The sequence below is a fragment of the Natator depressus genome, chromosome 9 (genome assembly GCF_965152275.1).
Source record: "Natator depressus isolate rNatDep1 chromosome 9, rNatDep2.hap1, whole genome shotgun sequence".
NCBI classification, from domain to species: domain Eukaryota; kingdom Metazoa; phylum Chordata; order Testudines; family Cheloniidae; genus Natator; species Natator depressus.
In genome coordinates, this window is record NC_134242.1 from 61,441,631 (window position 1) to 61,466,391 (window position 24,761).

General features: G+C 47.5%; 1 protein-coding gene across 1 annotated transcript in view; it reads right to left on the reverse strand.

The window, feature by feature from the left end:
* The window catches only part of LOC141994191 (Krueppel-like factor 5), a 40,633-nt gene extending 25,042 nt beyond the window's left edge, over positions 1-15,591 (reverse strand). Inside the window, exon 1 of the mRNA XM_074964368.1 lies at positions 15,340-15,591. Coding sequence (XP_074820469.1) covers positions 15,340-15,507 — 168 coding nt within the window. The 5' untranslated portion in view covers positions 15,508-15,591. The remainder of the gene's footprint in view (positions 1-15,339) is intronic.
* Positions 15,592-24,761: the final 9,170 nt, after the last annotated feature.

Consider the following 24,761-nt stretch of genomic DNA (forward strand, 5'->3'; position numbering starts at 1 on the left):
GCAGGGAAAGGCAGCAGTTTCCTATGAAGCATTGTTGCAAGGGGAATGCTAGGACGGAGCAGGAGTTCATGGCTTTTCTTATGAAGTGGATGCTGGAGCTTTCAGGAACTTCTCGGGCTCTCCATGCTTTTCCTGTGGCACTGGGAGCCCTCGAGGTGGGACACAGCAGAACTGCACCAGCCCCTCTGTGCATGGGGCTGTCCATACTTACAGAAAGAGAGCCAGGTTTGCCACATACAAATTGCACAAGTGTATATGGCTTATGGTCCACAGTTTGGTTTGGTGATATTTGAATATGAATAGACTACATTCATTGTGCTGAATGAACAGGATCTCAATTCCTTCCCCATGGAAATCATACCCACTCTCCTCCTTCTTATAAGGGCTGGCTCAGATCTGAACTCCTGGGCCTGATTCTCCTTCTGTTTAAATCCATCCCTTTCACAGGATTTACGCCTAATTACAGCTGGCTGGGAATTTCCGACAAAACAGTTTTTCATTAAAAAAAACAACGTCCCAATTTGTGGAAACTGAACCATTTTTCAGGAAAGGGTCAGTTCTGACTAACGCTTCCACTTGAAAAGTTTCAAAGTTGTCAAAATTTGCTGTTTTGCCATTTTCTAAACAAATCGTTTCACTTTCCCAGTGCAAAATGACTTCACTTTGAAATTTTAGCTAAGAATAGTAACAAAAAACGTTAAATGATTGGAAGCAAAATGAAACATTTTGAAATGATCAGAATGAAACACTTCACTTGACCTGAACCAATTTTTTCTAAGATTTTTCAGTTCATTAAAACTTTCAAACTTCTGACTTTTCCTTCCACGGGAAATGTTTCCAAAAACCTGAAAACATTCACAGGATGGGAAAAACATTTTCTGCCAACCTTTGTTCCTGATCTACACCAGCATGAGAGGAGAATAAGGCCCATAAACATTTGCCCAGTACAGCAAAATAAAAAGCAAGTCTCAATTTACGTTGGCAGATAACAGGCAGCCTGGTTCTTCCATCCTTTCCCAGGTCTTTGTTCCCATCTCTGCACAGTCAGGATCTGCTCCAGCACATATGGGAAATGCAACATCTCACAAAAGCTTCCAGCACCACACGACATATGAAATTTACCCATCTGTGGCATATCATGGTAACACCATGCACACACCGATCTCAGACGCATGCATGTTTCTACAGCACAGCGTCAGGCCTTGTGCGACCTACATCCCTGCTTTCTCAGCCAGTGAGCACACACAGAGTCACACACATTTTGATCAATAGTGCCAAGTACATTAGCAGATTAAATGGTATTTACAAATAAATGACCGAGACACCGATTCTGTGGAAATGACTCCCACTGGCCAAATTCTGCTCCTATTTACACAGGTGCAAATCTGTGATTCCAATGGGAGTGCTGGGGCTAAGCTACCCACCCAGCACTAGTGGAGTACTTAGGTGTAACTAAAGGCAGCATTTGGTCCTTACAAATCATTATGAATCACTAGTTTATCTAGCTAATGAGTGTAAACCTAATTTTCCGTTGCCTCAGCAAATGGCCACGTTATGTCAGGATGTGGCAATGCAATGGTATCACTAATTGATGCAACGCTGAGGCATCAAGACCTCTGAACTACACCGGTGACTCTTCAACTGCCCTTCAAGCCAGACAGAACCTTGAAAATGGGGCTGTCCCATTAATTAATGTCATCCACAGCCTCATCCAACTGCCCGGTACAGTGTGTGGTGGCATAACATTCTGTATAACGTGCATTCATTTATAAGGATTATTTTTTGTATTACCATAGCACCGATGGGACCCAGTCCACACACTCACCTGTGCTGGGTGCCGTACAAACCCAGGACAAAAGAAATTGGTCCTTATCCCAGAAAGCCTGCAATCTATTCCTTACTAAAATACAGTCCCGTGAACCAGCCCCTGAGGGCAGAGGCAGCTGGAGCTGTCAAACCCCATGAAAAGCCAGCAGTGCCCAGCACACTTAATGTAGATACTGGTGGGGAAAGACTACAAAATGGTTTGTGAAAGCTGGGACAGGATCAAGTGGTTGAGGCCAAACTTGCCTCATTATTTACAGTGGTGAAGGACCAGCCAGCTCCTTGTGCGCTGAAGTCATCGGCTGATCAGTGACACCTTGCACACGGCTTTTGTGAAAAGGTCCTGGGAAAGCCCGTTATCAGGTGCCTTGATCTGGAGTGCCAATAATGGCTCAGCCCGGCAGCCAAGGAAACAACCTGAGAACATCTTGTTCCAGCACCATTTCATTTCCTTGAACTCCTTCCTGCTACCGCATCTGCTCCTTTCTGACCCACATTTCACAACCCCAGACCTCCTTGTGGAGTGAAAGGGGCACGCTCCAAGCAGCAGGGGAAGCGAGACTCAGAATGGATCAGACAAGGGGAGCTCAGATCAGCTTAGGTGGGGCCAAAGGGAGCTCCAAGCACTGCAGTCATAGGGGCCACACTGAGGGAGCTTGGAGCATCAGATGGACTGGACAGAATTCAGGAGCAAGCTTCCCACTAGAGCTGGATGTATTTTTTTCAACAAATTGGGGATTTTAAGCCAAAAAATGAATTTTCTGGAGTCCAAAACTATTTGCTGAATTCAGGTCAAATTCCACAAATAGTTATGGTTGGGGGAAAAAAAAATCGCAGAAGAGTCAAACCATTTTGTATTGACTTTTCAACTCAGAATGCTGTTTTGATTTTAAATTTGGCTGGTTTTAAAGGGAAAAAAAGGCATACAACATCCAAAACAAAGTGGAAAACTCGAAGAAATTTCCTCTTGGGGCTACTTGAAACATTTTGCTCAATTCAAAACGGAATTTTTTTAATTTGACCAAAAAAATTGAAATTTTTTTCTTCCAACTGAACCAGATTTCCAATTGTTTCTTTTCATTTCAGCCCCTGAACCAAAAAAATCCATCACTTACTCAGCCCTATTTCCCACGGAGTCACTAGGGGATTTCTCCTTTAGTCCCCTTTGTACCCTGTCGCAGAGTCCTTCCCTCACACAGGGCATGGGGCCCTTTCCATTTACTTCAACGTGGGTCAGATCAGGCGCCCAGAGAGCTGCTCAAGGCCATCCATGCATGACTGCAGAGCAAACAGAGGTGCTGACTTCCCCTTGAGAGTGAGAATGGTCCCTCCATAGCACAGTCAGCCTGAATGAAGCACCCAGCCACACCTCAACACATCAGGGGCTTGCTGTTATCCTACTGCTGTTGTTTGGTGCTGTACATTTCACTGCATGTATTTCTAGCTCTGGAGAAATGATTACCGAGGGAGATCGTCAAACCCAACTGTGACGTTGCATTCTATATGATTTTATAAAAATATGCTAATGAGTGTGAATATAATTTAACTGGAATATGCTTCATGCAAAAGATCTCTTGTAAGGTATCATTGCAAAGCTTATAATCTACTAAGTGTGGTCATCCTATTTGTATGTATGTATCATTCTTGTATCTGAAACTAGAAATATGAAATATAACTCTGAGGGCCTATTGTAATTATGCAAAGTGTGGGCCATTAATGGTGGTTTGGAATCTTGATGGCTCCCAATACCCAGGACAATTGACTGTAGAGGCTGCTGCCAAGTGGGTAATGAAGTCTTACCGTGCTATGTGATCATGTCACCTGAACTGGAATCCATCTTTAACCTGGTGCTTTTCCATTTAGAAGGAGGGATGGGAACCCAGAGAGGGACAAAGGATTCCCACCTTCTGCAAAAGATATAGAAGGCGGTGGAACGGAACAAAGGGGGCTGCCGTCATGAGAAATCCCCTAGCTACCACCTGAGCTGGAACAAGGACTGTACCAGGGGAAAGGATTGTGCCCAGACTAGGAAGGGGTCCAGTCTGTGATAGAAGCTTATTGAAACATCTCTGAGGGTGAGATTTTATCTATATTCAGCTTTCTTACTGTATTAGGCTTACACTTGCGTGTTTTATTTTATTTTTCTTGGTAATTGACTTTGTTCTGTCTGTTGTTACTTGGAATCACTTAAATCCTACTTTTTGTATTTAATAAAATCACTTTTTACTTATTAATTAACCCAGAGTATGTATTAATACCTGGGGTGGGGATGGGGGGTGGGGCAAACAGCTGTGCATCTCTCTCTATCAGTGTTATAGAGGGCAAACAAACAATTTATGAGTTTACCCTGTATAAGCTTTATACAGGGTAAAACGGATTTATTTGGGGTTTGGACCCCATTGGGAGCTGGGTATCTGAATGCTGAAGACAGGAGCACTTCTTAAGCTGTTTTCAGTTAAGCCTGCAGCTTTTGGGGGGACCAGGTTCAGACCTGGGTCTGTGTTTGTTGCAGGCTAGCGTGTCTGGCACAATCAGGCAGGGCACTGAAGTCCCAAGCTGCCAGGGAAAACAGGCTCAGGGGTAGTCTCAGCACATTAGGTGGCAGTCCCCAAGGGGTTTCTGTGATCCAACCCGTCACACCAACCTCTGGTCTCCTACTGCCCCATTCAATCATGATCAGCGCCCTGGGTACCATACACCCATGGACCTCACTCTGACAGTGCAGCCCCAAGCTCCCAGAATGCGATAAATGGGCACAGATCCCATTGGAGTCGTCTGACAGCAGGCATGCCGCGGCATGGGCTAACAGCAGGGAAGAGGTTAATAAGACAGGCGGGTGTCTCCTAGGGTATGTCTACACAGCTGCTGAGAGGTAAATTCTGCTGCAGGTAGATGTTCAAGCACTAGCTCCGCTCAAGCTACTGCCTACAAGTGGCGACACTGGCTACCCACCAAGCCCAATCCTGTCCAGTCCCCCCCAAGTACATACTGTCACACTGCTATACTTAGGCACTTGCTCAAACAGAGCTAGCGTGTGTCCATCTACCTGAGCTTGAATTTACACCTCCCAGCTGCTGTGTAGACATTGAGCCTTTGCCATCACTTACATACATGTAAATCCAGAGTGACACTAGTTACTCTGACACTGATGTCTGGGGAGTGACCCTGGACTTATACAGGGTGGAATCTGGCTCTTTAGCTGGATGGCCAGCACAAGCCATTGAATTCCCTCGATCATTCCTATAATCCACTGGTAATTGCCACTAGCTTGGTACAATCTGAACCACTTCATTTTAACCCAGGATCATTAACCCCTTTGTGCCCTCACTGGTGTCCCCTAGAACCTCCATCCAGATGATCAGAGCCGTCAAGGCAGAGTAGGAAGAGGCACAGGACCATCTGCTGTTCAGCATGGAAGGCATTAAACTCCATCCTCACCTCCCATGGCTACGTGTTCACTTCCTCCTAGAAGCTTTGCCTGAGCATGGAAACCTGAGCCCTTTTCACATGATCTCACTCCTCTTGGCAGGGGCCCAAACACAGCTGATTTCATTGCAGGATCCGGGCAGGAGCAAAGAATTACATCAGGTCACAAGGAAATCAAAGGGGGGCTCCTTGCACAATCAGAGGGTCCCACCCTGCTCCTGTGCGAGGCAATGGCAAAACTCCTGACAAGGATCAGGATCAGGCCCAAGCCCAGCATGCCATGGGGACAAAGGAAGAGGAAGGGGGCTGGGTGTCTTAGGGAATTGGCAAGGAGATATGGAGCTTCTTACCTACCACCAGTTCAAACCCAGCCCAGGGTGGTAGAGATCACCTGCAGGCATCATCTCAGGTGTGTCAATGACCTACATGACTCTGTGTCTCAGGCTCATTTCTGGGGGCTCGGTCTCTAGTCACATCACCAAAACCACCATCCATCTTGTGTTCTCAGCAGGGAGACCAAGGGTTGAAGAAAACATGGGGACTAACATTCCCTCTCACTCTTAAGGTATGTCTGCACTACAGTATAAGCCCAGAGTTTGAACTCAGGCTCAAGCCTAACCCTCCTTCTGTCTACATGCAAATTGTGCTAGCCCAGGACTTTGTGGGAGTGGAGGGTCTGAGCCTGAGACATGCCAGGACCCAGGGTTCAAGCCCTATCACTTTGCAGTGTAGATGCAGCCCCACTGGACTCAGGTGCTGAGAGCCTGCCAAAAGTATTTCACAATCTCACGGGCTGACTTTCCATGTCCTCTAGACAATCAAATTTTACCACACTGTATCATGACCAAAGGGCTAGAGTGGCCACATTTTGGGAGGGCGCTAGGAAGTCTGGGATATGGGTGGATAGACTCAGACCCACATGATGCAGTATAGACACTGAAGCTGCAGATTGGGACCCAGGATTCAACAATTCCTAACCTGTGGTTACAAATCAGTTAAGATGCACAAGCCCCAGGATAACAAACCCAGGGTCTGCTACTCGAGTTCTGCTAACCCTGGGCTTACATTGCAGTGCATCTACACATAGAGATGGCAGAGGTGAGGCACTGAGTAGCGGGGCAGGGAGCTTGTCATGATCTACCTGTCCTGGGGTGTAAACAGAGGTCTCCCGAATTGTCCGCCAAGCATCTGATCCACATTGGCAGGTCATTTATGGTGTAAACCACAGCAAGGAGAAAAGGAAAGAGCAGGGCCAGCCAAAGCAGATTGCTAAGGGAGTGACCTGAGCTGTCTACGTGTGGATTCCCAGAGCACTTGGAATGGGGAATGCTTGCTATTAATTACAAAAGGCCCAGATATTGTGGGTGCTAGCTGCTGGGAAGGGGCAGTGGATTTTAAGGCCAGAGGGACCTCCAGAGGATCCAGTCCGACTTGTCTATCACAGGCCACTAATGCCACCCAAGCATATCAAGCCCACTGGCCAGAATTAAACCAAAGTATCAGCCCCCAGGAGACTCAATTATCTGGGGCCACAGGCAGAGAATAGGAGGGACCCAGGCCCCCTAGCACTCAGGACCCCTGCAGTGGCAGGGAATTGATCAAGTGAGATAAATGCAGCTGTTCTGCCAGCACAGGGATGGCTGGTGGGTGAGGGAAGAGCATGGAGCACTTTGCTGAGCCTTTCTTCCCCCGCTGGCATAGGCTGCACACCACAGCTGCTGGGATTGGGAATGGCCACGCCCCACTGTCCGCAGGCCACGCCTGGGGTTGCGAAAGAACTGGCTCTTCTCCACGAGTTCACAAGCCTGCTGTGTTGCTGCATGGGGGCAGGAGAGGGGCTCCCTGACTCTTCCCCCCCACAGGCGCCATTGCACTGAGTACAGATGGGGGTGGTCACTAGGGATGGGCTCAAGCCATGAGTTCTGAATGGGGATCCGGACCCGGAGCCAAGTTCACAGGAGCTCAGATCCGATGCTCTAGGCACGGCCCGACACTCAGTGCCACCTTGCTGACAACCTGAACTGGTCGGAAACCAGCATTTCTTCCCCTCAGAACCATTCAAACAAAAGAAACGATTTTCATTGTTTGAAATTTTCCACCAACGGTTTTGATTTTTTGGGTCAGATGAACGTTTGATTTAAAACAAAGAGTTCCCCTTTGATTCTGTCTGATTCAAGCGGGAATGAAAAATATCAGGTTTTCTCGTTTATATTTTGACCACCTTCTCCCTTTTCTCCCCCTTTTTTTGTTGAACTGGGAAAAGGCAAACGGGGGCTGGGGGGGACAAAATTAGAGCATCAAAAATGGTTTGGTTCCATTCAAATAAAATCAAAATGACTTTTTTTTGGTTGGGATTTAAAAAAAAACAAACAAAAAAAAAAAAACAGAAAACGTAGACTGATCCCAACATTTTTTGCAATAACTTCCACAGGGATCAAAAAGCTGCTTTTCAAGGACAAAACTTTCCGATGGAAAAAATGGGCCACAGCTAGAGAGATCCTAATACATGAAAACTAGCTTCTGTCCCCTGTCAGGAGAGGAGACCATAGGAAAGACTAGTTTTGCACGCTCTGAGATGCTGTCTTAGCGATCGTCTTGGGTCTATTATTGCCCTGGTGACTCATTCACTGGGAGTAACCTTTTTAATAAACTCCCATCAAGTAGCTCAGAAAACCCCCTTCTCCTGAAGCAAGGATCTCCAAAACTCCCATTTATTCAGCTACCACCCTGACACAACTTTGAATTCTCTCTCTTCCTCATTTAGAACTAATAAACAGAAGCGTTTCTCCACACAGATGGCTGCCTCATGGGACATCATGTCCTGGGAAATCTCAGAGCCTGATACTGAGGCTGGAGGACTTTATCACTAGGCTGAGAATTTCATGTCCATGGCCCTTCTCTCCACATACACAGTATCGCACGGTTAACTGGGAATTTGTAGATCTAAGTACTTTTCTGGCCCTCATAAGGCCATGGTGTCTGAGCAACTAACACTTATTAATGCATTTTATCTTCAAAACATCCCTTTGACGAAGGGACGCATGATCTCTATTGTATAGATGGGGAAACTGAGGCCCATGGAGCTGAAGTGATGAGTCCAAAGTCACACTGGAACTGAACCCACAGCTTCTATATACTAGTGTGGTGTCATATCCACTAGGCCACCCTTTCTGCCTCTCACATGCCTCTGGATCATTGGGGAAGAGACATTAGGTATAAAAAAATCCACCCATGGCAGTGAGTGTCAGAGCCCAGGTCTACAGACTCAGACTCGTGCTTTGGCACTACAATTAGCAGTGTACATTTTCCCATTTGGGCTGGAGATTGGGCTCTGAAACCTGGGGAAGGGGTCTCAGAGCCTGAAATCCAGTCTGAACGGGAACACCTACAAACCTGGACTCTAAGATGCGGGTTTTTTTGCAGTGTAGACGTACCCACTGGGTTTGATTGCCCAGGGGTCTGACCCAGCATGGGAAATCCAACGTTCCTGTTAAAGTGGAGACAGGAATATAGGCTAAATGGTCCAAGACTCATACTGTTCTGCAGCATCCCGGATGGCTGGCAGCACTGAGATTTGATTGGTTAGAGCTCCACAGTGACAGAAATAGCCAGAAGCGAGATGTTGTGAAAGGGGACGTGGCAGCCATTCTGTGCTGCTCAGTCACAGCTGATACCAGATGCTGCTGAAGAGAGAGGGTGAAAAGATTAAATTTAAAACAAGCAGACACTAGCTCTGTTTGCCTTGGTGGTTCCTTGGTAGCTCCCTTGATTAGTAACCTTGAGTCCAGCTGGCTAATCATCCTAACGCTTGGGTTATGACCACTTAATGAAGAGCAACGTGGGGAGGGAGAGAAGCAAACTCCTCGCTTGATTGAGATCAAAGAACAAACTAATTAAGGACTGATGCCTGTGTTTGCCAGCCTGGCTTTGAAAGAGGCTCCCAATTGTGCAATGCAGGAACCCCTGGAATAACAGACAGGCTGGACAGGAGCTGCCACCACTACAGACAGCAGCCAGAGCTACTTCGCTCACGTGCCAGCCCACAAAATTCCTCCCCTCCTCCAGCCAACCTGAGCCTCCTCCTGCAAAGGGCCCCTTTTGGCTCTGAAAAGCCCCTGGGATGCCTTCTGGATCCAGGATCAGCCCGGTCTTTATAGCTCTATGCAACTGCTGCTATTGCCCGTAGGGATCCTGCCCTGACCACGGCTGCGTGCCTATGAAAACAAAAGGCCACAGGGGCGGCGGGGGCGGGGAGGGTACAGTCAACGGCTGGAGTCACAGCCTGTCTTCTGCTCAGTGAAATTGATGAACTCTTGGCTGGCTCTTGGCAGCAAGCGAGCCAGGCTGGGAAATCTTAAGTTAGCCCAGCTGGCTGTGGTTCAGCTTGTGGCATCAGGGTGGCTCCATCCCTGTCCTCATGAGCTGCAGGGTACCGAGCGGGCAAGAAGAGGACTAACAAGGTGCCCCATGTATGCACATTCATGCGGCTCCTGGGGGCTTGCAACTACAGGGCACCCCAACTCCCAACAGAGCTGCATTCTCACAAGTTGACTGACTCGGATTTCCCAGGTTGGGGGTCCACTGGAGGTGGTCTCTCTGATGGCACTCCCTCGAAATGGACACGGGAGGTAACTAGGGCACTGTAACATACCCTGCTGAAGTCAACAGGCATCTTTCCACTGACTTCAACAGGCACTGGATCAGGTCTACAGTCAGCAAACCATAATGCAAACCCCAGAGTCCTGGGAAACGTGGGGTGTTGGAAGTCTGGTCTTAACTCTGGGGTTGTCTTGGTCCTGCTTGCAGGCAGGTGGCTCTGTAAGAAAGTCTACGATCAGAGTCAGCCAGCACTTTGCAGACAGCCAGTCCAGAGCAAGGACAGGTGAGTTATGCCTTAGGGGAGCAGTCTGCTTTGTCTCTCGCTGCTTTTGAGGGGAGGGGGTGAGGGGGGGACTGTGTTAACATTCTGAATTCTAAGAAATAAAGCCATGTTAGGTTCCAATCTTCCAGCAAGAGTACTGCTGTTTTTATCCAACTTCCTTGTGTGTATGCCATGAATATCACAGGAAGCCCATGCTTCGTCCTTACTAAGGAAAGTGCCAAAAAGTGTCCTGTATACAGGTATCAAGGTCCAGCCCTCAGAGGGTAGGAGGGCATATATTCCCTGGCTGGGACATTACTGATGTTTAGTGCCAGGGAACGGATAGAAGAGAGGGGAATGCCATGTGTGGGAGAGAGATTTCCCTGAATTCCTCCACTACAGCAAATCAATTACTGCCAATATCCTGCCTCCTTCCCAGGCCCTGCACTGGAAGATCGTGCCAGAAGGAATCAGCCCAGAGAGCCCATATCAAAAGGAGAAGTGGCACTTACGCTGGTGCAGATCTGGAGCAGCTCCTGAAACCAAGGGTGTGTCTACACTTGGAGCTGGGGTGTGATACCTGGCTCCTGGAGACATACCCACGCTAGCTCTGATTGAGTTAGTGCACTAAAGATAGAGTGCAGCCATGGTGGTGCAAGCAGCACAAGGCACTAACTGCCCAGAGTATGTACCTTGTCTTTTGGACAGGACTGTACTCTGGGCAGCTAGCCCCTGATGCTGTTTGCACTGCTGCAGCTACGTTGCTATTTTTAGAATGGTAGCTCGATAAGAGCTGGCGTAGGTATGTCTCCTCGAGCTGGAATCACCCCTGACCTCGCAGCATCAGCAAACCCTCAGAGAAGTCAGTGGGAGAAATGAAACTGAAAATCAGAGCACTGATTTGGGTGCTCAACTATGGATCAAGGAGCCTAAAGTAGGCCCTCATTTTGTAAAGTCTTGCTCTCTGGCCTCACATTGACTGAGATGAGAACCTGCCCCAGAACCACGATGGGCCTTGTGCTTCACATCCTTGTTTGGTTCTTGAACACAAGAGCTTGCTCCAGGAGCCCCACAAATCTGGCCTTTCCTTTTCTCAATCCATGAAACTCTTCGGAATGGGCACTGCTACATGCACACGTCCCCGCTGACGTCACCGAGCTGTGAGGGGAGAAGGCTAACCCCCGCCCGCACGTCCCCGAGCCTGGATTTCCTGAGCTTACACCTAGGGTGGGGCTTCCTTCTCCTGAACTTGGAGCTGGCGAAACTGACCGGAGGCAGCACAGTCACAGCCCTGCCTCGTCTCAGCATGCCTCAGGTTTAATCCAAGGGGCTTCCCCACGCTACACCCACTTGTCTCTCCCGTTAGAGGTGCTCTAGTTCACCAGAAGTTATGTGCTATGTCTGATGCTATGCGGGATCAGACGTAACAGTACAGATCAGAGTTGGAGCTAAACCAGAATGAAGCCTAAACCAACCCCCCATCCACGGACTGAAGGGGACATGCACAAAACCAAGATCCAAACTTCTTAGCCCATTGCTATCAAGACCCCCAAACTGGAGCCCTGAATCATGAACCCACCTCCCCACCAGAGCCATTTACCGTGGGATCTGAACTGCATGGCCCAAGCCTGTCCCTGTAAAAGTCAGAAAAGCTCTTCAGGGAAGAGAAAGGCAGAAATCGCTGTGTGTGTTGTGGTGCAAAGCTATGATTTCACGGGTGAAATCCTGTTCTCATTGCAGTCAATGCCAAAACTCCCATTGAACGGCAGTGGGGCCAGGAGTCAAAACAAGCAACCACACAACTTTCCCTACAACTCTGCAGGGAGGTAAAGGACGGTTCATTCGTTCTCCCCAGCACAGCCATCCCGTCTGCTTTGAATGGGGAGTGGGGGGCAACAAACAAGAGGGGGGAGTGGGGAGAACTACGAGAATGTGACCCCGCCATATTCTAAGCGTGTGCACTCGTGTGCATGCGCATTGTATGGGAGGAGTGTGGGGAGGGTGGTGGGGGGTGAATGCATGCGCTGTGTCTGGGAGAAGGATGGGGGAGAGGTGTGTGTACGCATGTGCATTATGGGTGGGAGTGTGTGTGCATGCATGCATGCGCATTGTGTGCGGGGGGGTGTGCGTGTGCAAATCCTCAGCAGTCAGACCACTGAGGAAAGCATGTGTCATAGGTAACAAGCAGCCAGGGTGTTGGCTCTGAAGTACTCTCCAGCTGTCTGTGGGACTCTCAGGGTCACCAGGGGTGTTCCTTGCCTCAGATTAACTCCCCAGGAGTTTGCCGAGAGATATCACAGAGTCTGGGCTGACTTAGCACTCGGAGCAGCCAGTGGTTCTGTTTGCAAGTGGGAGAGCAGGGGCAGCCCAGGATCCAGTGGGACCCAGCCTGCTGCAGAGGTGTGGGGGAGGGATGGGGATAGCACCTCCCTGTGGTTCTGCTCCTGGAGCGGGAGACGGGGCCAGCCTGGCATCCCCCTGCCATCTCAGTGCTAGACCATGTCTTCCTGCACATTTGTGCAGTGTCCTGATGCCCGCCCAGGGCATCCCCAGACCAAAGAAGGAGACAGGGCCACCCCACAACATCCCCTCTTTTCCTATTGCCGAGGGATGAGATTGCTTCCCCCCCGTCCCATTGCCAGAGTGGGAGATCAGACCAGCTTGCTGTGTCCCCCTCTGGTCCCACTTTTGAGTGGCACCCACCCTGATCCTGCTGCTGGAGGGTGACAGCAGGCCAGCCTGAGAATTGCTGAGTCCATTTGTTACCTAACCCAACCCTTTGAGGGAATTGCATCAGTAACTCTCATGGCGGGGGCGGGGGGAGGGGAAGGGGGAAATCAACCCCATGGCTGGCACCCCTGGCCTCTGCCCTGTGTGTTCCCAGCTGTGCTGGGTCTAAACGGCTCCATAGATGCACCCTTTTCTTTCTGGCCTCTAGTCCATTGCCATGGCACACATTCTACTGCTGGTGGCAGTAGTGGTGGTATGGAAAGCTGGAGCTTCCACCACCAACCTTCCCTCCTGTGCCCACTGAATTGTCTCACACTTCCCCAGCCCACCCTTGCCAGGGGCTCTAAAGACAAGGGGAGGTGGGTTTGGATTGCTGGCTGGTTGGCAGAGTACAGACCTGATGGATGGGCTGCATGCCACTCCCACCTGGACAGCAGAGGAATCACTGGCACAGTGCAAGGGCCGGTAGCAGAACACACAAAGCGGGCTGTGGGTGGCACATGCCACCCAAGGAAAAGGCTGCAGGGAATGGTCCCTCTCACTAGACTTTAAAAACAAAGTTCCCAGAACACCAGCTCACAGCAAAGAGGCCGCGAGTGGCGTCCACTCCTCCTAGCAACTTCCTGTCATAGTCTTTTCTAATGCCAGCAGCCCTGAGCTAGCAGATTCCCCGCCAGAATTCTGGCACGACCCAGAGGTGAGAATCAGGGGGACCTCTCGGGGGACCACTTGACCCAGAATTATTTTATTTGTTGGTTCTCCCTTCTCTGCCCACACAAAGTCAGGTCCAGGGCAATGGCGCACCATGCCCTGTCCTAAAAGAACCACGATCACCCTTCAAATCCAGGAACAGCCTTCCTGCTCCCCTCCTGCCACCCGCTTCCCAAAGCCGAGCACATAGACCCATTCTAGTTCCCAGCGCCTGCAACAAGATGGCGCTGGGAAGGCGCGCACCCAGGGTTAATCATTAGCCAGCTTAGCACTCTGACTTAGCAAGACACCACAGAGCAACGCCAACCTCCTCACTTTCTGCGCCACTTCTGGGAGCAACCAGGCAGGCTGCTCTAGGGAACGGCGGCAAATCACTAACAGGAGACACGGCTCCAAGAACTGGCCCATCCAAGCCTCAAAACCATGAGCCAAAGTCATTCAGATCCCAGAGTTCCTTTCACCTTCCCATGAAGGCTCGTTCTTTAGGGACAACTTGATCCTTGGTAGAGCCCCACTGACATCAGGGAAGTTACACCAGGGGAGATTTGCCCCACTGGGTTTCACTTCTTTCCAAGAGCTCCTTGAAGGGCATTTCCAAAACTCTCGCTCATTTCTACTTGGATTGGATGGGGGGAAGAAGGGTGATGCTAACCTGCCTTAAAGGCAGATGAAGGAACTGCTCGCCCCTGGGACTCCTGCATTTCATCTCGAAAGAGCAAGGCAGCAATACAGCGACAGTTGTAAAATGGTTCCCCAGCGTGGGGCAGGACACTGCCCGTGTTTCACAACCGGCCCCGCAATCAGAGCGAGCGGGGTTGCCGCACCCAGAGCTTTTCAGCAATCTTCTCTGTCTGGGATCTTTGCTTGTGACTCGGGAGGGGGGCTGGAGGCTGATTTCCAGGCAGCTTATCCACTGCTTTATCTCTGGCCTTGCTGTTCACAGAGGGAAGCAGCAGCGCTGGGGAATTTCAAGGAGAATTCCATTCTTGTCTCCACTAGTGTGATTTGAAAAATAAGAGCCTGAACTACAGGAAAGTACCCATTCCTGGAGCCCTTCCTTAGTGATCTTCTCTGTTTTACAAGAGGGACTGTCCTACTGCTTCTCCAAGATGAAAATCAAACTCCTATAGAACTTAAATATTTCCACACTGGCTTCTTCCGATCATGCAACAAATGACTGGAACTATGTTCCAGAGGATTGTTCACTACCCATTTGTTTCACACCTGGCAGAAAACACTTTCTAAAATCCCCCTCAAAAAATTTTAATAATCGGGGGGGGGGGGGGGGGAGGTCTATTTAAACAGCAAAAACAAAACAAAATCCAGCTGCAATTTTTTTCCCTTTAAAAATCAGATCCGCACCTTTATCATCTAGTGACCGACGGATTCTTTCTGTCGAAAGTACATGCTTTGAAATCTTTCCAGTCTAGCACCCACAGAAAGGGAATTTTCATAACTATACACTGATGGGCCAGATCCTCATCTGGTGTATATCAGGGCAGTTCTGTGGACTTCAATGGAGCTACACCAATTTGCACCAGCGGAGGATCTGGCCTTTTGTTTCCCCAGGCTAGGCTTGTTTTGCAAGCTGCAATTTCTGGGGGAGGGCTGTGTTCAGTGGAAGTATTCTGATCTGGCTTTTCTCTGAACATTTAAAAAAAAAAAACCAACACAAAAAAGTGGCAAATAATGAAAACCAACCTCTGAAAATCGACAGCCAGTACCTCATTATTCCACATCAATAAGGATACTGAGGTGTGATGAGAGCTATTAAGGCTTTCTCTTACCTGCGCCAGGTCATGTTGGTTTTCCAAGATCCTTATAGCAGGTTTGATGTCTTCAAAGACTGAGGTGTCTTCAGCAGACTCCCCGGACATTCTGACTGGTTTTAATTGCGTAAACACTGTACTTTCTTCAAGATTTGGGGTGCTCAGAACCAGCCCACTGCTGCTCATCCCTCCTACAGTCCCCTTCCCCCCCTTCTGAATGTGTTACAAACCAAAAACTAAAAAGAAAAAAAAAGGGGTTTGGACAAAGCTGGAAGGGATTCAAGAACTCGGAAGCAAGCCCGTTGCTAATCCTTAGGAATCCAGGTGCACTGTAGCCTTAAGAAGTCTGATCTGTTATAGAAAAGTCTTACCTGTCCTGAAGTAGGAGGCACACTAACCTGGCAAACTTCAGTGACAGGCCGGCTGAGCCAATCAGGACTGGAGCTAACACTGCTCTGGCCAATAAGCCAGCCGACATCTCTTTAAGGCAACATAAGATACAATGAGTACAGAGCCCTGCTTTCTGTGACTCTTTCCACCAGCCATGTTACCTGTAGCAGGTATACCTAGAGAGAGAGAGAGAGAAAATTACAGACAGACCTGCATGAGAATCTAAGGCCAGGGCTAGGCGAGAAACTTTTGCCAGTATAAATCATGTCGGTTAGGGCTGTGATTTGTCACAACGTTTTTATACCAGCAAAAAGCCCTAGAGTACATGCAGCTATACCAGCAAAAACCTCGTTTTACCGGTACGGCTTATTTCACAGAACTGCTAGAAGCTATACCAGCAAAAAAACTCTTTTGCCAGTATAAGCTGCTTCTCTACCAGGGGATTTGCCAGTATAGCTATAGCAGTACAGCAAACCCTTTCTAGTGTAGACAAACCTTAAGTGACACAGTTGTAACTGTGTTCTGTTGTCCCCTGTCAGGGCCTGGATGCTCACACTGGTTTGACACCCCTCACATAAACACTGCTGGGTACAGCATCACAGCTCTGCTCTTTCAGCCAAGACAGGACTCATTTTGGAGCCTGTAAGTGCACTCCTTGAGCGACCAGAGGTAGAGGAGCCATGTACGGTGCTCCCTTCTTGGGCACTGAATGCTCCACCAGGTTGGAGATCTTGAGACCATAGCCCAGGGATTTGCACTTGGCTTTCTGCAGAGCAATGCTCTAGAGTCTAGACCGCCAGACCATCCTGCCCTAGAGAGATCCAGAGTATAGCAGATCTTGGAAAGTAATCTACTAACTTAGGAGTGTGGTCAACAATTTTTGACTAACTGTTTTTTCCATCAAGAAATGGGGTTTCATTGAAAATGAATTTTTTGGCGGGGTGAAAATTAATATTTTGGTTTCCAAAAAAATTCTCACTGAAAATTTTCATTAAATCAAGAATTTAAAAAGTGGATTCTGTGTAATGTGAAGGGTTTAAATCAAGTTCTGAGGACTTCAGAAACTCAGCAAGAGGTTAGAGGGTCTATTACAGGAGTGGGCGGGTGAGGTTCTGTGGCCTGCAATGTGGAGGAGATCAGATTAGATGAACATGATGGTCCGTTCTGGCCTTAAATTCTATGAAAGCCTACAAAAAAATTGATTTTTTTTTTTTAACATAATGGGAAAATTCCCAGTTCCAGACTTTTTACTATTCCCTAGTTTTTTCTACTGGGGGGGGGGGGGGGGGGGAAGGTTAAAAAAAAAAAAAAAGAGTGAAGGAAAAACAACACTCTTATTTTTTTCCCCCACCAGAAAAAGTTGGAAAAAAGTTTTAGAAGTAAAAGTAAGGGTGGGGGACACTTTCTTGCACTTTTAAACTTTTTCCAGTAGAGAAATGTGGGAAGAGCTCTGACTTTTCCCCGGGGAAAAAATGGAGCAAAAGAATGAGAAAGACAAAGGAAAGAAAATCCAAAGCCAAAATGAAACATTTCCAAACAAAACCATTTAAAATGAGTTTTTCTATGTTGCTTCAACACATTTCATTTCACAAATCAAAAAACAGGGTAAAGAAAGTAAAAACTTGAAAAAAATGAACAGTTTTAATTTTCTGAACTTTTCATAGAGAAAACCCAATGTTTCAACCAGTTCTGCTCCTAACATCCCTGATCTACTCACAAGGTCACCACTACAGACATAAGCCAACCAGGTCCGGTAGAGTAAGAATGAAACTATCACCCACTACTGTTTCCTTGCGCTCTGCCATCAGTCTGTTTGCATACACCTGTCTCTTGTCTTATACTTCAACTGTAGGCTAATTGGAGCGGTCTTTTTGTTGTGTTTGTACATGGGGCTCTGATCCATGACTGAGTCTCCTTGGAACTACCATAATAACAGTCATTCAGGATGAAGCCAAGTCTCTCATTTGAATAACATTTCCTATTTTTAAAAAAAAAAAGAAAAAAGAAAAGGAGTACTTGTGGCACCTTAGAGACTAACCAGTTTATTTGAGCATGAGCTTTCGTGAGCTACAGCTCACTTCATATTTTGCTGTGTCTAGCTGCAAAAGCAGGAATGGCCAAACTAAGCACATGGGGAAAGGTGGTTGTCCTCTATTTCTGGCTCATGTGGAAGCAGGAAGCATCCGAATTCCCACAGGAAAAGAGGAAATCTTGGTTCTCAGAAGGTTTCTAGCTTTGCGAACACACAAAGTTGGATCATCACAAGCATTTCTGGGGATTTCTCTGAACCGCCTCTCCAAATCTTTGCGGTTCATTTGTCTCTAGCCATCAAAATGTTTGGGAATGATCACAGTTTTCACACTTCTGTGCTCTGACCAACAAGCTGGGAAACTAGAGGTTTATAAGGCCTTGCATCACGCTATTGTGTTCTGACGTTGCAACATGCAACACGTCCCAGCGATATTGCAACGTGTGTCCCCCAGCATCATAGATGAAGGGAAAATAGCCATGGTGGGGCATTATGACACAGTGGGTCTGTCTACTCTGGAACTGGAGGGATCATTTCCCTGGACATACCTGCGCTAGCTCTGATGAAACTGGTGGACTAAAAATAGCAGTATAGCTCCTGCAGCGTGAGTAGTGGGATGGGCTAACCACCCCAAGTATAATCCCATCTTGAAATCCTAGATCCTGCCATCCATACAGCCATAGATACACTCCTATTTCTAATGCACTAACTCAGTCAGAGTTAGCCCGGGTATATCTACCCAAGATGGAAATTACAGTGTAAATATACCCAGAGGCACAGTGTTACGATGCGATTATATTGTCCCACATTGCACTTACAAATCGGTGGCAGCTTTACCTGTATCCCCTGGGTCAGACTCCCCAGTCCACTCAGGGTGCTTTGGACTGTGTAAATCAACATCATTCATTGGAAATCAATGGAGCTACGCTGATTGACACCAGCAGAGGATCTGGCCAAGTTATTTCAGTAGGGGACTCAAGTCCCTAAAGCTCTGTTTTCAGCGGTCAGACTTAGAAGGGAAGGTAGAAGGCAATCCTTGCTACCTTGCATCGGATATGGATGAAAAATTGATCCCAGACCGAAATTCTTCCGTGCTGCTGGCAAAAGCTTCAGTGGGAGCTGAGAGCATTCAGCACCTCACAAGATCAGTCCTTTAATGCAAACACTGATAGTAAATGTTTCCAAAAAAATGCAAGCAATCAGTCAGTCTTTATTAGCGCCCCAGGCTTTCGCCAACAGAACACATAACAAATATGTAAAACAAATAGCTTATATCAGATGCAAGACTTTGGACTTCAGTACACTCAGCAACGTACTCATATGCTCTTAAAGAACTGCTCTGAATCCAGTTTGTTGAAGAAGTCAAAGTTCTAATATTAAAGAGACAGTGTTGGGAAGAATCAAAACATTTACAAATGCAGCAAGTTGCATAAAACCTATTATTATCAGAAATGTTTTCAGGACTTTTTTTTATATCAATGAAAACATTTATTTTTAATCCAAACCCCCCACTGCAGGATTTGCAATTATTGTTATCAATAATAGTTATTATTATTTGTATGCTAGAGTACCTAGGAAACGCAATATGGACCTAGTCTGACAAATCCAGAACTGCTCTGTGCACAAGTAAAGCTGGTAGCAAAATAATGAACATTTTCCACAACAGATTTTTGATCCTTTTTGTGAAAAACTTTCATCCAAAATTTGTATTTTTTTAAAAAGTTGACAGGCCCTAATAAGAATTTAAGGCAATGAAACTGACTAGGAGGAGAAAGTGAAAGTGCCCAGTCTGAGAAAGTGATCAGTCTCTTTCCTCTGTCCATGAGAAGTGAAATGCACACAAATAAACAAACTGCATAAACAGCTTACAGCAAATTCAAGTTTTAAAATTTCTTCCATTTCTAATAATACAAAGTGTTACTATAACACAGCTCAGGACACTGTTCTGATTTGAAGGTATCATTCCTTGGGTTTAGAGACTAAATGACATTCTGCTATGCAGTGAAATCGATCTTTTATTGCTTTTTTTCCCCCTTGCATTCACATTTGGGCCCCTCTAGGAATTCAACAAGACCTGCGGGCATTTCCCTGCAGTGATCATTCAGTCAAATTCTAGGACTACACTGATTTCTGTCAATGATTTCCCAGCAGGAGGATCTTTTGATTTCAGCATTAAAACAAAGCAATCTGCAAAGCTCTTATCTGCATCAAGTCCACTTGTAAGGAAATGGCCTTGAGTCTATAAATGATCTGTGTGACTTGGTTTGCTCAACACCTTTCCAGCAAAAGGCAGATATTGCCTCTAAGGAAGCACTGATATATTTAAGCCAAGAATAAGGAGATTTGTGGAGGTGTTGTTCTGCAAGCCCTTTATCTTTGTGTCTCACACAGCACTGAGGACAATCTCTGTGCTCAACAAAAAATTAACACCAAACACAAAAAATAAACAGTGTCTTGGGACTGTACTATGGACATCTTCTTCCTGTACTTCATCTGGCACAGCATAGTGCTGTTAAAATCCCTTCTTCAGTGCAAACTTGACTCAGAAATGCTGGAGGATTTTTAGATCAAGGGTGCATATGGTGGAGGCTTGTCCACACCTAAATGGTCAGGAGATTTGCCTGCACTTAGATCAGGACACTGGTTGTCATGACTCTTGAATTATATTCAGAGATGGACCAAAACTCAGATCCCATATATGAAGTCCCACCTCTAACATTCATTTAGGAAGGGAGTGTTGTCTAGTGGTTGGTGTGGCAAATCTGGGAGGCAGAACTCCTGGGTTTTATTGCTGGCTATGGAATCTAAGAATCAGAGCAGACGGGATGGCGAGTCAGAATTCCTGGGTTCTATCCTCAACCACAATTTGTTGGGCCAGATGCAGGAATTACTGGGTGAAGTTCTCAGGCCTGTGCTATGCAGGACAATTCATGACTAACCTGTGGAACTCATTGCCATGGGGTGTTGTGAAGGACAAATGTATAACTGGCTTCAAGGAAGAACTGGATGAGTTCATGGAGGATAGGTCCATCAGTGGCTATTAGCCAGGATGGTCAGGGATGCAACCTCATGCTCTGGACAAACCGAAACCTCTGACTGCCAGAAGCCGGGAATGGAAGACAGGGGTCAATTGAGTGATAATTGCCTTGTTCTGTACATAGGAGAGAGGATTTAACCTACATCTAACACCCTTCAGATGCTGGGCCAAGTCAGCAGTGTCTGAGATCATTCCTCCATAGACAGGGGCTCCTGGACCCCAGATCAGTGTGGGACAGCTTTTCCCCCACCCTGCCTTAAAACTCCTGGGTGGCCACACACCTTATCCTAGGGAATACATACACCCCAGCGTGCTCTGCTCCAAGGTGAGGCCACAGCAGTCTATTGGCCTGATCCACCCCTGACATGTCCCCCAAGTCACTGGGAGGGTTTCCATTGACTTCAATGGGAGTTTGATCAGGTTCCAAAAGGGCCTGGTTCTCTTTCCTCCCGCACCTCACAGTAATTTGCATGAGGTGAAGAGTGCAAAATGGGTATTAATTGCTTCCAGCGCAGAATGGAAATGTCCTACAAATGCTCTGCTCAGGAGTGAAGGCCAGCCCAAGGGGCAAGGCAGCGGAAAGCCAGTTTACTCCCCTTTCCCCAGTTCCCGTGACAGCTTCCTAACAGCAGACAGGAACAGGGTAGTATCCCTTTAAATAAACCGTGGGCCTTTTAGTGGCGCTCATCTTGTACTACGTGTTAGAAGCAGCCACAAATCAGTCTGAGGTGCAGCTTGTGCGTAGCCAGGCCTCGTATGTTGTGTATAGTTAGTAAACACGGTTATTTGGGACCCAACCTGGCCCTGTGATTTCTTCATGGTGTTTGTGTTGGGTAAAGGAAAAAACCCTACACATGCACACAACAGAGGGCTACTGGGAACAGGTCAGACTCTCACCAGAGATATACAGATATATGCTTCTGACAGTATATAGGTTTCAGAGTAACAGCTGTGTTAGTCTGTATCTGCAAAAAGAAAAGGAGGACTTGTGGCACCTTAGAGACTAACCAATTTATTTGAGCATAAGCTTTCGTGAGCTACAGCTTATGCTCAAATAAATTGGTTAGTCTCTAAGGTGCCACAAGTCCTCCTTTTCTTTTTGACAGTATATAGGTTTCCTGAGCGGCTTAGCTAGGCTGCAGCCTCAATATCGTGTGTGTGTTTTAGTCTACGAAATGCCCTGGAGGTACTGGTTTGGGCCCGTCTCTGGTGATGATGGTCTCACAATACTGCATAAACATGGGAATGTGCTCTACACCCACACTGGGGACTCCATGCTCAAGAGTGGACATCCAGATTGCAAACTGGCCCATGCCCCCTAAATCCTCATATATGAAGAGACAAAACTCCAGCTTCTGTTGGGTGAAGTTGCCATAATCCATGGCACTCAGATGAGTGATGCTGGATTCATACCAGGGTAAAAAAGAACAGACTTTAGTCCCCTGGTCTTTCCGAGGTTGAATTTGGGCTTCCGTAAGATGTAAGTCATTCAGGGCCCTTGTGCTGGCCCTCAGCGGCGGGAGAATTTCACCCCTAGAGCTTGTATTTCATCACTGCCAGAATGCAAGTGTTCTTAATGCTTACAAAACAAAACGGAGCAGACCCCAGCCCCAGCACCACCTCTGTCACAGAAGTACAAAGCCACCTGGGTTTATTTTCCCACTGGGAAATTTGCATCTAACAAATCCCTCTCTGGATCCCTTCAAAAGCACACTGCTTCCCCCAGCTCCCTTCTGCACCACATCTACAGTCACCAAACCAGTCTGATCACTCCGGGAATTCGCTTTGAAAAGAGAGTCAGGGAGGGAATGTAAACCCGCACACCTATGCGGCCTTGTGCAATAAGGAGCAGAAGTATTGAGGGGCCAAGAGGGGTCAGAGTGGAAGGGAAGCTAAGCCAGCAGCCTGCCAATGAACAGTTCGGGCTGCAGACAGCACAGAGGTCTACAAGCAAAGACTCAATCTTCTAGATCCTCAACTGATGCAAATCAACTCTAAGCCCAGCTGTGTGTTGGCTGAGCATTGGATCCCAAGGGAACAGAAGACCCTCCAGTCCCTGAACACCAGTGAAGTATCTGTAGCCACAAAGGCCAGCCTGTTGTTAGTGTGAAATCCTGGGAACAGTGAATTAGTAGAAGCAGCAGAAGCAGGATTCATGTAGTCGTAATACAAAAGCATGAGCAATATACTGTGAGTATTACCAGTCACCCAGACGTACTGTTACACCTGGTGCTGCACAATCACACAAGAAGACACAGCCCGTGCCCTGAAAAGCTTCCAATCTAATTAGAAACAGGATGCAGGCAGCAAGTAAGAGTGAAAGCAAAGGGCCATGGTGAAATGACATTGAGGTGAGTGAGGAAGCTGAAGGTGTGTGTGACGGGGCAATCCTGAATCGGAAGTACTGTTAGATAAAAACAAACAATGATTTATTAATTGACAGGTTGACTGAAATCAGGGCTCCCTGATTGCCATTAGACCCAGCCATTGTTGGCGGGTCAGTTACTTGTTGGGGTCACACCAGCAGTGGGTGATCTGAAGGAGGCGAGGGTAGTGGCTGTCAGGATCAGCTCAGGAAAGAGATTCTGGTGCATGGATGGAGATACAGAGACATCCCTGAGGGAAGGAGACAGACATTTGGAAATAGCATCACTGGTGGAGCACAGGGGGACACCTCGATAAGAGACAAAAAATGGCTGAGGAGGAAGGGGCAGAGCTGTAGCAGGCCCTCAAGATGTGGACAAGAATCTGGAATCTGATGCTGTGGGAGACAGGTGGAGAGCTGGTAAGAGGAGGTAGCATGGTGTAGTTTTAATTTTTAAAAAGTGAGAGTAATTAACCATGAGAACAACTCACCGAGGGGCCTAGTGGATTCTCCGTCACTGACCATTTTTAAATCTAGATTGGCTGTTTGTCTAAAAGATTCTCTCTGGGAATTATTTTGGGGCAGGTCTCTGGCCTGTGATGTACAGGGGATCAGACTAGATGACCACAATGGCCCCTTCTGGCCTTGGAATCTATGATCTGAGAGACAACCCACGCAGCTCCGTGCAAACTTCCTTGGTAGGTTAAGGCTAGCAGGGTTCACCACCTCACGCTGACTAGCACAGGTAGCATTGTCAGCCTTTGTTGTAACAGGAGCTACTGGCAAGGGCTCTGCTTAGTGGCTGGGATCCAGGAGACATAACAGTTGTTAGCAAGTATATAGCTCAGAGCTCAGCTCCCCATGACAATGAGTGCCTGGGGCTTATGAGAGGAACGAAACCACAGCTCACTGTGTTTTAACCCATTATATGCCACATTTCCTGCTTCCTAAAGAGTCGACTGGGTCTTGGGGCAAAATTTTCAAAAGTCCTTAATGGCTTAAGGCCCAGATCCTCCGAGGTTTTTGGGTACCTAACGCTCACTGAAATCAAATACGTTTGGTACATTTGGGGATCTGGGCCAAAGAACCTTAGTCCCATTTTCAAAAATGATGTGGGTGCTTAGGAGCCTAGAGACCACTGAAAGTCAAATCAAAGGCAACAGCAAGCGTGTAGCCAAAGCCCATAGGACTCTAGATGTGTCAGGGACCTTTCCTCTCCAAGTTGCTGACCAAGAACTTGGCACAAGCAAAGAAGAAACCAAAGAATTCATCCCAGAAGATGGTGGGACAGGACTTTGGTCCATGCTGTGAGGATGCCCATGCTATGCTGCCACAATCCATAAAGTGCAGTTATGCGCCTCGTTCTCAAGAGTCAGCCCTTGGGTTTGACGTGCTCCCAGGAGCCTAGGACATAACCTCAGGCTTGCTGATTTCAATGTGTCAGCCACAGGACACCACATGCACAACCTGGCAAGGACCAGGGCACGGCTGGTGCACAGTCCTGTATTTTATGGCAGTGGGTTCCGGACGCCCATGGTCCCAACACACGTTAGCTCTTACTGCCATGCGGAAATGGTAGCCCTCGAAGCAGCACCTCCCATGGGTCACAAAGAGGAGGT